We start from the raw sequence: 15,685 nt of genomic DNA, 5'->3' as shown, positions 1-15,685 counted from the left end.
AAAGTTGGAAATGAAAGTAGTAAGTGCTCAAATGATTCAGTCACAGATAAAGAACAGGTGCAGCAAACTCCACACAGAAAGGACCCGGACCGCCCCACCTGGGGATCGAACCCAGGACCTTCTTGCTGTGAGGCGACAGTGCTACCCACACCGTGCCGCCCCAGTGTCTCTTTTGAGTGTACGTGTATTTAAGATAGGCTGCTGAATGGGTAACATTTGATTGTTTATTTATTAGAATTCTAAGGCGATGGTTTTATTAATGGTAGTAACTGGTTACCCATGATTCATCAGTTCAGGTTCATGGTCAAACACAGTCATGGCCAATTAAGAGGAAACTGGAGCACCTGGAGGAAACCCACACAGACACGGGGAGAACATGCAAACTCCGCACAGAAAGGATCTGGAGTGCTCCACTTGGGAATCGAACCCATCACCTTCTGGATGGATAATGAGGCAGGTCTAGTTCCTAAATTAAGAGTACATACTACTGGTAGGAGCTTGAATGAGGGGGCGTGGTCACGGTTGCCATCAAAGCAATCTCTCGCTCTCTCTCTCTCTCTCTCTCTCTCTCTCTCACACACACACACACACACACACACACACACGATCGTGTCAGAGCAGATCAGGCGGACTCGCGCGCTTCCAGAGAAACCTCGTTCATCACCGTTGCCAGCATTAGAGGTAGGGTGCTTTCAATTTAATATATATTTATATATATATCATCCAGGGTTCCATCGTCTTTGATGTTTCCAGAATGGTCGTATTTTGGCTTTTCTAAAAATTAATTCTGAGTATGGGATTAATTGTGCGTCGGTGGTGGTGAGTGCGCAGTCCATGAGAGTCATGCAACACACACACACACACACACACACACACTGCTTTACATGAGCTTTTCAGAAACGTTTTGGTCAGAATTTTGGGTGCAGAGATCTTTTGATCACTGTATACACAAATGCAAACAAATAACAGCAGCAACAACAATAATTCTAATAATAAACAACGTAATAACGTGAAGTGCAGTGCATGTTATGATCACTGTTATGCCACATGTAGAGCAGGCAGTGTTGCACCATTATGCGTGCACCGAATTGTGATGCTGTGTGTGAGCGTGTGAATTCTTATGCTTTAAATGAGTCGTGTTAAGCTGATGATGTAGGTTTTGTTAGTGTATGAGAGTTTTGATGCTTTGTAAGTTGTGGAAGATGTGATGCTGTGTGTGAGTTGTGGAAGATGTGATGCTGTGTGTGAGTTGTGGAAGATGTGATGCTGTGTGAGTTTTGGAAGATGTGATGCTGTGTGAGTTGTGGACGATGTGATGCTGTGTGTGAGTTGTGGACGATGTGATGCTGTGTGTGAGTTGTGGACGATGTGATGCTGTGTGAGTTGTGGAAGATGTGATGCTGTGAGTTGTGGAAGATGTGATGCTGTGTGAGTTGTGGATGATGTGATGCTGTGTGTGAGTTGTGGAAGATGTGATGCTGTGTGTGAGTTGTGGAAGATGTGATGCTGTGTGAGTTTTGGAAGATGTGATGCTGTGTGAGTTGTGGAAGATGTGATGCTGTGTGAGTTGTGGAAGATGTGATGCTGTGAGTTGTGGAAGATGTGATGCTGTGTGTGAGTTGTGGAAGATGTGATGCTGTGTGAGTTGTGGAAGATGTGATGCTGTGAGTTGTGGAAGATGTGATGCTGTGAGTTGTGGAAGATGTGATGCTGTGTGAGTTGTGGATGATGTGATGCTGTGTGTGAGTTGTGGAAGATGTGATGCTGTGTGAGTTGTGGAAGATGTGATGCTGTGAGTTGTGGAAGATGTGATGCTGTGTGAGTTGTGGATGATGTGATGCTGTGTGTGAGTTGTGGACGATGTGATGCTGTGTGTGAGTTGTGGACGATGTGATGCTGTGTGTGAGTTGTGGAAGATGTGATGCTGTGTGAGTTTTGGAAGATGTGATGCTGTGTGAGTTGTGGAAGATGTGATGCTGTGTGTGAGTTGTGGACGGTGTGATGCTGTGAGTTGTGGAAGATGTGATGCTGTGTGTGAGTTGTGGACGATGTGATGCTGTGTCTGAGTTGTGGACGATGTGATGCTGTGAGTTGTGGACGATGTGATGCTGTGTGTGAGTTGTGGACGATGTGATGCTGTGTGTGAGTTGTGGAAGATGTAATGCTGTGAGTTGTGGACGATGTGATGCTGTGTGTGAGTTGTGGACGATGTGATGCTGTGTGTGAGTTGTGGAAGATGTGATGCTGTGAGTTGTGGACGATGTGATGCTGTGTGTGAGTTGTGGACGTGATGCTGTGTGAGTTGTGGACGATGTGATGCTGTGTGTGAGTTGTGGAAGATGTGATGCTGTGTGTGAGTTGTGGACGATGTGATGCTGTGTGTGAGTTGTGGACGATGTGATGCTGTGTGTGAGTTGTGGAAGATGTGATACTGTGAGTTGTGGAAGATGTGGTGCTGTGTGAGTTGTGGAAGATGTGATGCTGTGTGAGTTGTGGAAGATGTGATGCTGTGTGTGAGTTGTGGACGATGTGATACTGTGAGTTGTGGGCGATGTGGTGCTGTGTGAGTTGTGGAAGATGTGATGCTGTGTGAGTTGTGGAAGATGTGATGCTGTGTGTGAGTTGTGGACGATGTGATGCTGTGTGTGAGTTGTGGACGATGTGATACTGTGAGTTGTGGAAGATGTGATGCTGTGTGTGAGTTGTGGACGATGTGATGCTGTGTGTGAGTTGTGGAAGATGTGATGCTGTGTGTGAGTTGTGGAAGATGTGATGCTGTGTGTGAGTTGTGGAAGATGTGATGCTGTGTGTGAGTTGTGGACGATGTGATGCTGTGTGTGAGTTGTGGAAGATGTGGTGCTGTGTGAGTTGTAGAAGATGTGATGCTGTGTGTGAGTTGTGGACGATGTGATGCTGTGTGTGAGTTGTGGACGATGTGATGCTGTGTGTGAGTTGTAGAAGATGTGATGCTGTTTGTGAGTTGTGGACGATGTGATGCTGTGTGTGAGTTGTGGACGATGTGATGCTGTGTGTGAGTTGTGGAAGATGTGGTGCTGTGTGAGTTGTAGAAGATGTGATGCTGTGTGTGAGTTGTGGAAGATGTGGAAGATGTGAGTTGTGGACGATGTGGTGCTGTGTGTGAGTTGTGGAAGATGTGATGCTGTGTGAGTTGTGGACGATGTGATGCGTTGAGTTGTGGAAGATGTGATGCTGTGTGTGAGTTGTGGAAGATGTGATGCTGTGTGTGAGTTGTGGACGATGTGATGCTGTGTGAGTTGTGGACGATGTGATGCTGTGTGTGAGTTGTGGACGATGTGATGCTGTGTGTGAGTTGTGGACGATGTGATGCTGTGTGTGAGTTGTGGACGATGTGATGCTGTGTGTGAGTTGTGGAAGATGTGATGCTGTGTGTGAGTTGTGGACGATGTGGTGCTGTGTGAGTTGTAGAAGATGTGATGCTGTGTGTGAGTTGTGGAAGATGTGGTGATGTGAGTTGTGGAAGATGTGATGCTGTGTGTGAGTTGTGGACGATGTGATGCTGTGTGAGTTGTGGAAGATGTGATACTGTTGTGGACGATGTGATGCTGTGTGTAAGTTGTGGAAGATGTGATGCTGTGAGTTGTGGAAGATGTGATGCTGTGAGTTGTGGACGATGTGATGCTGTGTGTGATTTGTGGAAGATGTGATACTGTGAGTTGTGAACGATGTGATGCTGTGTAAGTTGTGGAAGATGTGATGATGTGAGTTGTGGAAGATGTGATGCTGTGTGTAAGTTGTGGACAAAGTGATGCTGTGTGTGAGTTGTGGACGATGTGGAAGATGTGAGTTGTGGACGATGTGATGCTGTGTGTTAGTTGTGGAAGATGTGATGCTGTGTGAGTTGCGGACGGTGTGATGCTGTGAGTTGTGAAAGATGTGATGCTGTGTGAGTTGCGGACGGTGTGATGCTGTGAGTTGTGGAAGATGTGATGCTGTGTGAGTTGTGGAAGATGTGATGCTGTGTGAGTTGCGGACGGTGTGATGCTGTGAGTTGTGGAAGATGTGATGCTGTGTGAGTTGTGGATGATGTGATGCTGTGTGTGAGTTGTGGACGATGTGATGCTGTGAGTTGTGGAAGATGTGATGCTGTGTGAGTTGTGGAAGATGTGATGCTGTGTGTGAGTTGTGGACGATGTGATGCTGTGAGTTGTGGAAGATGTGATGCTGTGTGAGTTGTGGAAGATGTGATGCTGTGTGTGAGTTGTGGACGATGTGATGCTGTGTGTGAGTTGTGGAAGATGTGATGCTGTGTGTGAGTTGTGGATGATGTGATGCTGTGTGAGTTGTGGAAGATGTGATGCTGTGTGAGTTGTGGAAGATGGGATGCTGTGTGAGAGTTGTGGAAGATGTGATGCTGTGTGTGAGTTGTGGACGATGTGATGCTGTGTGTGAGTTGTGGAAGATGTGATGCTGTGTGTGAGTTGTGGACGATGTGATGCTGTGTGTGAGTTGTGGACGATGTGATGCTGTGTGTGAGTTGTGGACGATGTGATGCTGTGTGTGAGTTGTGGACGATGTGATGCTGTGTGAGTTGTGGACGATGTAATGCTGTGTGTGAGTTGTGGAAGATGTGATGCTGTGTGTGAGTTGTGGACGATGTGATGCTGTGTGTGAGTTGTGGAAGATGTGATGCTGTGTGTGAGTTGTGGAAGATGTGATGCTGTGTGTGAGTTGTGGAAGATGTGATGCTGTGTGAGTTGTGGAAGATGTGATGCTGTGTGAGATGTGACGCTGTGTGGAAGTTCTCAGGCTGTGGGTGAACTGTGATGCTGTGTGAGTGTTGTATTACCTGTGTGAGTTGTGATGCTGTATTAAGGTTTTTGTGAGCTCTTTAACTGTGTGAGCATGTGAGTTGTGATGCTGTGTGAGGTGATGATGTGTGTTGAGCTGTGGTGCTGCATGTGAGTTGTGATGCTGTATGAGAGGTGATGATGTGTGAGATGTGATGCTGTTGTGTGTTGTGATGTAATTTGTAAGCTGTGCTGTGTGTGTGAGTTGTGATGTGTGAACTCATGATGTTTGAGAGAGGTAATGCTGTTTGAGTTGTGATGCTGTGTGAGTTGTGATGCTGTTGTGTGTTGTGATGCTGTGAGAGAGGTGATGCTGTTGTGTGTTGTGATGTTGAGCTGTGCTTCTGTGTGTGAGAGGTGATGCTGTGTGAGTTGTGATGCTGTGTGAGTTGTGATGCTGTTGTGTGTTGTGATGCTGTGAGAGAGGTGATGCTGTTGTGATGCTGTGAGAGATGTGATGTGTGTGAGATGATGCTGTGAGAGATGTGATGATGTGTGTGAGATGATGCTGTGAGAGATGTGATGTGTGTGAGATGATGCTGTGAGAGATGTGATGCTGTTGTGTGTTGTGATTCTGTTGTGTGTTGTGATGCTTTGAGAGATGTGATGATGTGTGTGAGATGATGCTGTGAGAGATGTGATGCTGTGAGAGATGTGATGCTGTGTGTGAGATATGATACTGTGTGTGTTGTGATGCTGTGAGAGAGGCGATGCTGGGCGTAGGTTGTGCTGCTGTGTGTGAACTCTGATAATGTGTGTTAAGTGTGATGCTGTGTGAGAGGTGATGTGTGTGTGTGAGTTGTGATGCTGTGTGAGAGGTGACACTGTTAGATGTGATGCTGTGTGAGCTGTGATGTGTGTGTGTGTGTGAGAGAGAGATGATGTGTGTGTGTGAGTTGTGATGCTGTGTAAGAGGTGATGCTGGGCGTAGGTTGTGCTGCTGTGTGTGAACTCTGATAATGTGTGTTAAGTGTGATGCTGTGTGAGAGGTGACACTGTTAGATGTGATGCTGTGTGAGCTGTGATGTGTGTGTTGTGATGCTGTGTAAGAGGTGATGCTGGGCATAGGTTGTGCTGCTGCGTGTGAACTCTGATAATGTGTGTTAAGTGTGATGCTGTGTGAGAGGTGACACTGTTAGATGTGATGCTGTGTGAGCTGTGATGTGTGTGTGAGTTGTGATTCTGTGTAAGAGGTGATGCTGGGCATAGGTTGTGCTGCTGCGTGTGAACTCTGATAATGTGCGTTAAGTGTGATGCTGTGTGAGAGGTGACACTGTTAGATGTGATGCTGTGTGAGCTGTGATGTGTGTGTGTGTGTGTGTGTGAGTTGTGATTCTGTGTAAGAGGTGATGCTGGGCATAGGTTGTGCTGCTGCGTGTGAACTCTGATAATGTGTGTTAAGTGTGATGCTGTGTGAGAGGTGACACTGTGAGATGTGATGCTGTGTGAGCTGTGATTCTGTGTGTACGAGGATGCAGAGGTGGAAACTCACTCGGTGACAGATGTGCAGAAGGGATTTAGTATTAAAGCTTGTTGCAGGGTTTGTTGCGTGGTCCAGTGCAACACAAGCTCTTACATGGTTGAGATCTGGATTGGGATTTAATGTGTGTTTCATTTGGGCTGCGGAGTAAAATGTCACTGAGCACTGCAGTGTGTGTGTGTTACTTTGTGTACGTGTGTGCATATTTTATTATGTGTGTGATTGCTCATGTGAGCATTTTTTGCGTGTATGTGGGTGTTTGGTTTAGTTTTTGGATGAGTGTGCATACGTATGGAGCTGTTAGAATAGTCGGAGTGTCAGCCAACAGTGGTGTGGAAAATAGGGCCATTTAAGGCTAGCGTTAGCTTGATCCTCGCTAGGTGCCTAATTAAAAAAATGGATGAAAGGAATTTATGGCAGGTAGGAAACTTCAGACGAGGTCTCACTTGGTTAGTCAGTACCAGGCGGGTTAATTATCTGTAAAAAATGGTTTACACAGTGCCAAGCAAAAAAGACAGTCTTGAGCTTGTGAGTGCAAAGAGGTTCCAACGACTACCAGCATCCATTTAATTAAGTTGACTGGACTTGTCCTTCTATAAAAAAAAGATATTTGACCACTTTTCAGATTCAGAGCTTCATCAGTGGATTTAACACCATATAGTAACACCATACGCACCAATAGCCAATCATGCCTGTGTACAGACGGCTGATTGGCTCATTGCACCACTGGGGATTCAAACCTTGGATCCCATTGGTAGTGGGTTAGTGTAGTTCACCACTGCATCACCCTAGTGCAATTTTAGGTGTCATTTGATTGGTCACAGGCTCTAAAAATACCATCACCTTTTTGAGTAATGTTAGATCAATTCATTCATATCTAATTCCCTACTGCACCTCCTCCACATGCACAATACTCACACTGTTTCACAAGGCTTGCAGGCAAAAACACACCGCCAAGCGCTGCTTCTTTTCATGTATAGCATAAATAAGCAGCACCACTAACTGACCTAAAGAAGTAACAGTTAATAAAGTAAACATTAAGTGTACTTAATTTTAAAGATATGCGCTTAGTGGTTAGACATAATACTGGTCAGTATAGTTTACCAAGTGGTTAGTATAGTTTATCATTGCATTCTATCATGGTCCCAGAGAACAGAAGTGCAGATCATATCTGGTCACTAGAGGGCATCTTGACCTGAATTGACTGATGAACAAGGACACTGCCTGTGCTGTTTGGGATTCATTTAGGAGTCATTATGCCTGTATGAGACTGTACATTATCATGTATAGAGCTTGTGGTTTAGATCAGAACTTTAATGCCCAAACAAAAGTGCAGTGACAATACCTCATGATAAGCCCAAACACAGTCCAATAGCAACGATACACAGAGCTCAAACTGATAATTAACAAGCATATAGATGGTGTGCAGAGGTAATCCAGCCAGTGGTTGATTCAACATGAACACCATGTACAAATACTGTATGCAAATATTTTTGTTGGCTTGAACATTTAGGTCACTCTTCATGTTAATACATTTCTACAATTCTTGGAGGTTTTCCGATGGTTGGACGTGTACATGCTTTGTTAGGAACCTTTTGTTTTGAAAGTTTATTAATGTGTGCTTAAGAGTGAAGTGTGAATTTCTCTGGATGTGAGAGGAAATATAAAGCTAGAGAGAATTGTTTTAAAATAAAATGAGGTCTTTTCTCTGCTTTAAAAGGCAGTAATTATAAGGCCAAGCTGAACTGTCTCTCATCTCTCCAGAGACGTCCCTGAAGACAATATCCCTGTGGGTCGCCTGTGTGCCTTTCAATTAGGGCTTCATAATGACATAAGGGAGTGGGGTGAGTTAGAGATTAAGAGAGAGAGAGAATCGAATGTGCAGTGAAGATAAAATAATAAATCTTGAGGTTTATATGTAAAAGCATCAATTTATAAAAATTTAAAAACGTTCAGAATCAAATAACCAGGGTGTGGGCGGTGCAGAAGTCTAATGCACTGGCGTAATGGCCTGGTCGTGTGCTCGACAGACCCAGCTGGCAGCGTTTGAGGAAGGGGAAGGCTGGATGAGAATTTACCTTCATGCACCTTTATCCTGGTCAGAATCATGGTGGGTGTGGTTTTCTTGGACACACTGGGCACTAGACAGAAATTACGCCCCAGACAGGACTTTGATTCATCGTGGGGGCATCGATCACCAGCCCAAACATAGCCAATCGTGTCTGTTTAGGTGCCCGGCTGTCCGATAGCACCTGTTGAGATCCGAACTGTTGCTGCCAAGTTGGAAGCATAACATTTCCTTTATATAACAGATTTATTACACCTGTTAGCAATTATTGTAGCTGGTAGTTTGTGCTGCATGTGCTGATACTGGCTCACAGTCAACCTTCTGATTCATCCCAGAGTTTATACCCAAAGCGCTTCTAACACCTCGAGTGTGTAAACATGTACGATAGAGAGAGAGAGAAAGAGAGCGGCTGTCAGGTAGAACTAGTATGTTGACTTGAATATGCAGTGTGTGTCGTTACTAAGAAGCCCATAATAGCTTAATGAGGCTTACATGTTTGTCTTTTCAATCCCCGGCTGTAAAAAAAAGCCCTAATTACACACACTGCACCCCGAAGGCCGCTTCAATTACCCTACTGGAAGAACTGCACTCCGTTCTGCACCATTACGACTGTGTGTGCAATCAGACTGTTTACAGGTGTGGAGTTCGTATCATGGCTGATCTTCTCTGTGTTTAGGCTACCTTGGAAAAATATTTACCCTACGCTAAATACGCTATGTGGCCAAAAGTATTTGGACACCTGACCATGCGCTTGTTGGACATCTGTAAATACAGAGACGTCTGTGTAATCTTTTTTAGGTACGAAAGCAGCCGCAGCTAGCTCATGCTTATGCGTCCACATATTTTTGGCCTTATAGTGTATGTATGGAATATGACTGGAATAGTGTGGCTTAGCAGTTAGTGTGTCACAGCCCCCGGGGTTTCGAACCTGGTTTCAGTCCTCACTCCTAATGATTGTCGTCCTGTCTAGGGTGTTTTCCATGGGTCCAGATGTTTCTGGATAGTGCTGGATCCACTGCGACCTTGACCAGGGTGATGCTATTGATACAGATGAATGAATAAATGAATGAGTGTAACAGCTCATACTGTAGGCTCACGTCACTCCCGAGCTGCCGGTATCTGCGTTTACTCCGTCTGTCCCCGAGCGCTGTGCTTTTGATGGCTCAGACAGAGGCGTGTGATGGATGTGGATGATGATGGAGTGAGGATGATGAATGGATTAATATTCCCTCCACGCGGCGCCTCAGATTCAGACACTGCTCTCTATTTCTTATTCTCTTTGCCTTGTTCTCACCTTGTTCTGTCGCCCCGTTTCACCCTCCCGTTGTTTTTCTCACATCGCTGATGTTCTCTCTCTCGCCCGTCTCGCTCTCTCGTTTCACTTTAGGCCGCTGCACACATGGCGTACAGACCCAGAACCCTGCAACAAACACAAAGAAGTGGAATACATCAGTGTATATGCATCAAAAGAATAAAATACATACACAAATGAGATCATTATTTTATTTTCTGTGCCATGCAGCAAGCTGGTGAAGTGGTTAGTTATGGTGCTACACACCTTCAGTGACCCAGGTTCAATCCCAGTCTCTCGTTACTGTCTGTTAATTGATAGGTTGCCGGGTTGTCTCCATGTAAGCATGAGCGGTTGTGTTCCAAATACCATCCTATCTATAAAAAGTGTCCAAAATTAGTTTTCAAACTCTATCATTTTTCCCCTGTTTTTCACCCAATGGCACCATCTTGACCCCCAATCGAGGGCAGAGCTGGTCCCATCAGTGCAGTCACATCTTGCCACTTGTGATTAGCCACTTTCCATGTAGGTACCTCAACCGGTCAGCAGAGGCCGCTTTCGAACCAGTGACGAGGAACCCCGTTTCACTCATTGACCAACAATGTCGGATATTGTGTGTCTGTTTAGGTGCCTAGACGGCTGATAGCAGAGCTGAGATTCGAACTCGAGAGCTCTGGATCTAAACACTACTTTTTCAAGCACACTGAATAGGATATTCCGATAACGAGTGTTCGGATTGAGACACAGCCGGTCTGTAGGCTCGTGTGGACGACCACGTTATGGCTGAGCTGTTGTTGCTCCTGGATGTTTTAACTTCACCATGACAAGACTTACAGGGTACCAGAGGGGCACTAGAAGGGCAGAAATTTGTCAAAGTGAGTTGCTGGTAAGTCATCATATGACAGAACCAGGTTTAAATTGTTAAAATTTTTTAGTCATTGATAGACGAGTGGTTAAGGTACTGGACTAGAGATCAAAAGGTTGTTGGTTCAAGCACCACCAATGCCAGTTTAACACTGTTGTGCCCCTAAAAGGCTCCTAATGTTTGTTTGTTTGTTTATTAGGATTTTAACATCATGTTTTACACTTTGGTTACATTCATGACAGGAACAGTAGTTACACAAGGTTATATTGAACACAGGCACGGACAGTTTTGTATCTCCACTTTACCTCATTTGCACGTCTTTGGACTGTGGGAGGAAACCGGAGCTCCCGAAGTAAACCCACGCAGACATGGGGAGAACATGCAAACTCCACACAGATAGGACCAGGACCACCCCACCTGGGGATCGAACCCAGGACCTTCTTGCTGTGAGGCGACAGTGCTACCCACTTAGCCACTGTGCCGCCCGATCAGATTAATGGTTTATGTTTCATATTTTGCACTAGTCAAATGGCACTACATGCTAAATATAGCGTCCACATACCTTTACACCGAGCGCGTTTTCAATTTAGGTCCAGGTTTATAAATCCAGCACTTTCCGAGTGTATTTTTATTCTGAAATCAAATGGATTAAATTAAAGATCTAACCTTGTTCTTTTATGAACGAGGCTGTAGGACCGTGTGACTGTGGTGGGATCACGGTTATGGTACCTAAATGTTGAAATGAGCACTCATTCACTCTCGACTGAGCGGAATTGCTCTCCAGAACCTCTCGGAGCTCCACCATGAGCTTTTACAAACTCCGGAAGAGCGTTTAATCCCCAGAGATATTTCACTCATGCGTGTAAAAGTTTTTCTATTTAGCATCGAGTGAATATTACTTTCTCAGTGTCATAATGTTAGAATATTTTTATTCGAGTGGTGTCTGCTGGGTCAGTGTGGGGTTTTTTTTCCAGACAGGAGTAACTTGCATTCGATTTTCTTAAGAGGGGAGAGTTTTAGTTTCATAGATTATAAAATACTGCCACAAATTACAGTAAGACTTAGTTTTACCACACACACACACACACACACACACACATACACACACACACACACACACACACACACACACACACACACAGTAAAGTATTACTGCAGCTGATCTTTTTCTTTGACTGAAACACTGATCAGACATAACATTAAAACCACCTTGTTTTTACACTCACTGTCCATTTTATCAGCTCCACTTACCATATAGAAGCACTTTGTAGTTCTACAATTACTGACTGTAGTCCATCTGTTTCTCTACATACTTTTTTAACCTCCTTTCATGCTGTTCTTCAATGGTCAGGACCCCCACAGGACAACCAAAGAGCAGGTATTATTTAGGTGGTGGATCATTCTCAGCACTGCAGTGACACTGACATGGTGGTGGTGTGTTAGTGTGTGTTGTGCTGGTATGAGTGGATCAGACACAGCAGCGCTGCTGGAGTTTTTAAATACCGTGTCCACTCTCTGTCCACTCTATTAGACACTCCTACCTGATTTTTCACAACTGCTTTTTTTCTGTGATTTAATGATTAAATTTACTTATTAAAAAAACCCTTAAATGTGCATACATGCATTTATAACATGAATAATTACATACATAAATTCATACACTGTGTCCAAAAATATTTGGACACCCAACCATAACCTTCTCAGACATTCTATTTTAAAAACAAATGGTATTAAAATAGTGACATCTATGTGATCTTCTCAGCTATAACAGCCTTCTGCTCTTCTGAGCAGGCTTCTCACAGGCCTTACATTTGCTGCATTTAACAGACACTTTTATCCAAAGCAACTTACAGTTATGACTGAATACATTTTGAGTAATGAGGGTTAATGAGGGCCTTGCTCAGGAGTCCATCAGTAGCAACTTGGCGATAGTGTGACTTGAAACTAAAGCCTTCTGATTACTAGGCCAGTAACTTAACTGCTGAACTTTCACTGCTCATAATTTAAGTATTTATGAGGGAATTTGTGCCCATTCAGTCAAAAGAGAATGTGTATGGCTGGGCACTGATGATGGTAAAGAAAAGAAAGCACCAATTTTCAGTTATTAGTAAAGTGATTAGTAAAGTGATTAGTAAAGTGATTAGTACAGTTGTGATTAGTACAGTTGTAAGTTAATGAATGAGCCTCTAATGCAAAATAGTTTGTATGAAGCTCAGTAATGAACAGTGGTGAATTTTCATCTCTGGGTGTTGGGGGTTTGCTCTGGTTCTTGTTTTTTTTTTATTAGATGAACTTGTAACATGAAAGAAAACATAATTTATCTTTAAAGTAGAACTTTAATGTGTGACATCATTCGATTTTTAAACGCACATATAAGAGATATGTAACCCATTCGTCATGTGTGTTTCTGGTCTAGGGTACATAATTTAGCATAATGTGGCTTAATGCGATAAAGCTGCAGCTTTCCACATTGTTCATTATAACCGCTGTTTAGAATAATACCTTCATCTAAATATAAATCATAAAGTTTAACGTAAAGTTTCCTCTCCATGTCAACACATTATAAAGGAAGCAGCTTAATACGACTGTGTGAACCAAAGCAGCACATTTACATAACATTAAAAGAAAATTCTTTAGTCTGTGTAGAAAGTCGTGCTTTTAGTACCATGTTAGTTTTTTTTAATAAACAGCATTTGAGCATCTAGAAGCACTTAGAGCATTTAGAATGTCACTACTGTGTGTTTACTCTGCCACTATGTTTGATGGACAATTAACAACCTCTTTTAGTTCTTATAAACAACAACATTTATTGCGAGCTGTTTTATAAGCACTTTTAAGGAAGCATTTCACAGCCTTTAGTGTGTGGACAGGACACCAGCCAATTAAAGCTATATGAGATCTATACATCTGTTCATCCATCCATCCATCCATCCATCCATCCATCCAGCACCATGTTGCCACTGTTGGGTCCCTGAGCAAGGCTCTTAACCCTTAATTGCTCAAACTGTATTTACTGATAATTTTGTTTAGAAAGTTAGGGTTGGGGTTTAGGGTTAGGGTTGGGGTTGGGGTCCTTTCTGTGTGGTTTGCATGTTCTCCTTATGTCTGCGCGGGTTTTTTTGGGAGCTCCGATTTCCTCCCACAGTCCAAACACGTGCAAGTGAGGTGAACTGGAGAAACAAAATTGTCCATCACTGTGTTTGACGTTAAACTTGTGAACTGATGAATTCTGTGTAATGAGTAACTACTGTTTCTGTCATGAATGTACCCAAAGTGTAAAACATGACGTTAAACACTAATAAATACATTTATCCAAAGCGTCTTACAATTGCGACTGAATACAGTTCAAGCAACTGAGGGTTAAGAGCCTTGCTCAGGGGCCCAATAGTGGCAACTTGGCGACTGTAGGGCTTAAACCAGCAACCTTCTGATTACTAGTCCAGTGTTTTAACTGTGTTTTTATTGCCACACAAGGCCATACCCTGTTCCACATTTATTCAACATCTCGTCTTGCAGTAACAACGTCTGTTTTTCTTTTCAGCTCTGAATGTTAATGTTGGGAAATTAAATCTATAAATTAAGCATGAGGTCTATTAGGGCTCTGACCTGGAAATGTTTCATATTTTTCTTTCTTTGCAGAGTCTTGTTGTGTGGGCTTTCTGTGTGGAATTGGCTGCTTTATGAGGGTGATTATGGTTGTAGAAATTAGGTGGATGTGGATGTGGTCTGCCCATCAGACTAAAGAGAGAGGGAGAGAGGAAAGAGAGAAAGAGCCTTAAAAATGTTTCATTTTCTTTGATTACGTAAACACCAATCAATCATTTGAATAGACAGTGGTAGCTCAGTGGTTATGGCACTGGATTTGTGATCAGACAATTGCCCCAACACCACCAAGAGGCCACCATTGGGTATTACCATAGTGCTGGTATGAGTGTATCAGGTGCAGCAGTGTTGTTGGAACTTTCTAAATTATTCGCTGATTAAACCCTTTACACTATATAATCAGGTTGGGGCGGCACGGTGGCTCGGTGGGTAGCACTGTCGCCTCACAGGTCCTGGGTTGATTCTTTCCTTTCTGTGTCAAGTTTGCATGTTCTCCCCATGTCTGTGTGGGTTTCCTCCGGGAGCTTTGGTTTCCTCCTACAGTCCAAAGACGTGCAAGTGAGGTAAATTGAAGATACAAAAGTGTACATGATGAATCTGTAACCAGTAACTACTTGTCCTGTCATGAATGTAACCAAAGAGAGTAAAATATAAATAAATAAGTGAATATAGTCATATCAAGGATGGGATTAAATCTGGTCAGGACTTCCGGTAGACAGATCAACATGTGTTTGTGTGGTGGGGTGCTTATGTAGGCACATGGGTTAAATTCCCAGTTGTGCTAATCACTGAAGCCCTTGTAAACAGAGAGATGAATATTCAGGATTTAAAATTTTTAGATGCTGAGCGTGTGCATGTGTTACAATGAGAAAGAACACGCAGTTAGCTTTGCGTTTATGATCGTACAGAAGAAAGAAAGAAAGAGAAAGAGAGTGGGTACCATCTGCCATCTGCGATGCTCGGTGCCAACACCGTTTCCCCCCCAATCACCCACCGGTGAGCATGAGCAATGAGAAAGGAGAGATTTGCAGCGGTGCGTAATCAGGAATTTTCTGATGCCTCCCTCTTCTCCTCATCACCTCTTTCAATTAAAAGGTGATTGCCTCTCAGAGATTGCCCATGTGCTGTGCATACTAAAACACCACCTGCATTTAATACAAGTGCATTCTGGGAGGCCTGTCTGTCCTACTTTGGTTTTACATTTTTTGTTTTTGCTCGTGTTCCATATTGCCACACAAATTCTTCCCACACGCACGTTTCCTCGAGCCAAGAGAAATCCCAAAGCTTCATATGGCAAGAAAAACCAAATCAACCCATTTTCAGTTCTACTCCTGTAGTAAAAGGTTTATTTATTTATTTATTAGGATTTTAACATTTTTCAACGTTTTACACACTTTGGTTACATTCATGACAGGACAGATAGTTATTCGTTGTACAAGATTCATCAGTTCAAATTTTAATGTCAAACACAGTCGGCCCCTCAGGTGGCACAGTGGTAAAATACACTAGCACACCAGAGCTGGGTTTTTGAATACATCGTATCGAATCT

The 15,685-nt window shown here is 43.5% G+C and overlaps 1 protein-coding gene and 1 long non-coding RNA gene across 2 annotated transcripts in view; one reads left to right on the top strand and one right to left on the bottom strand.

Moving 5' to 3' along the window:
- The first annotated feature begins 601 nt into the window (after positions 1 to 601).
- Positions 602 to 15,685, top strand: part of LOC134335885 (uncharacterized) — a 65,364-nt gene continuing 50,280 nt past the window's right edge. Inside the window, exon 1 of the long non-coding RNA XR_010015660.1 lies at positions 602 to 681. This is a non-coding gene — a long non-coding RNA (uncharacterized LOC134335885). The remainder of the gene's footprint in view (positions 682 to 15,685) is intronic.
- LOC134300275 (histidine-rich glycoprotein-like) lies at positions 3,851 to 8,418 on the bottom strand. The gene is made up of 5 exons (XM_062984995.1): positions 8,388 to 8,418; positions 6,255 to 6,316; positions 5,919 to 6,011; positions 5,423 to 5,525; positions 3,851 to 3,897 (listed from the first exon to the last, which is right to left on the bottom strand). Exons 1-5 carry the CDS (start codon positions 8,416 to 8,418, stop codon positions 3,851 to 3,853), a joined length of 336 nt encoding a protein of 111 aa, XP_062841065.1.

Source organism: Trichomycterus rosablanca, chromosome 22, assembly GCF_030014385.1.
Source record: "Trichomycterus rosablanca isolate fTriRos1 chromosome 22, fTriRos1.hap1, whole genome shotgun sequence".
Taxonomy (NCBI): Eukaryota; Metazoa; Chordata; class Actinopteri; order Siluriformes; family Trichomycteridae; genus Trichomycterus; species Trichomycterus rosablanca.
Note: the sequence above shows the minus strand (reverse complement) of the source record. Positions and strands in the feature narration are given on the sequence as shown.

Excerpts from the sequence above, each read along its gene's own strand:
- LOC134300275 (XM_062984995.1), bottom strand. The coding sequence starts at position 8,418 with ATGATTCTGACCAGGATAAAGGTGCATGAAG. Across the intron at positions 6,012-6,254 it reads ACAGCATCACATCTCACAGT|AATCACAACTCACACACACA; the intron begins GTCACCTCTCAC and ends CCTCTTACACAG. Across the intron at positions 5,526-5,918 it reads ACTTAACACACATTATCAGA|CATCACAACACACACAGTAT; the intron begins GTTCACACGCAG and ends CCTCTCTCACAG.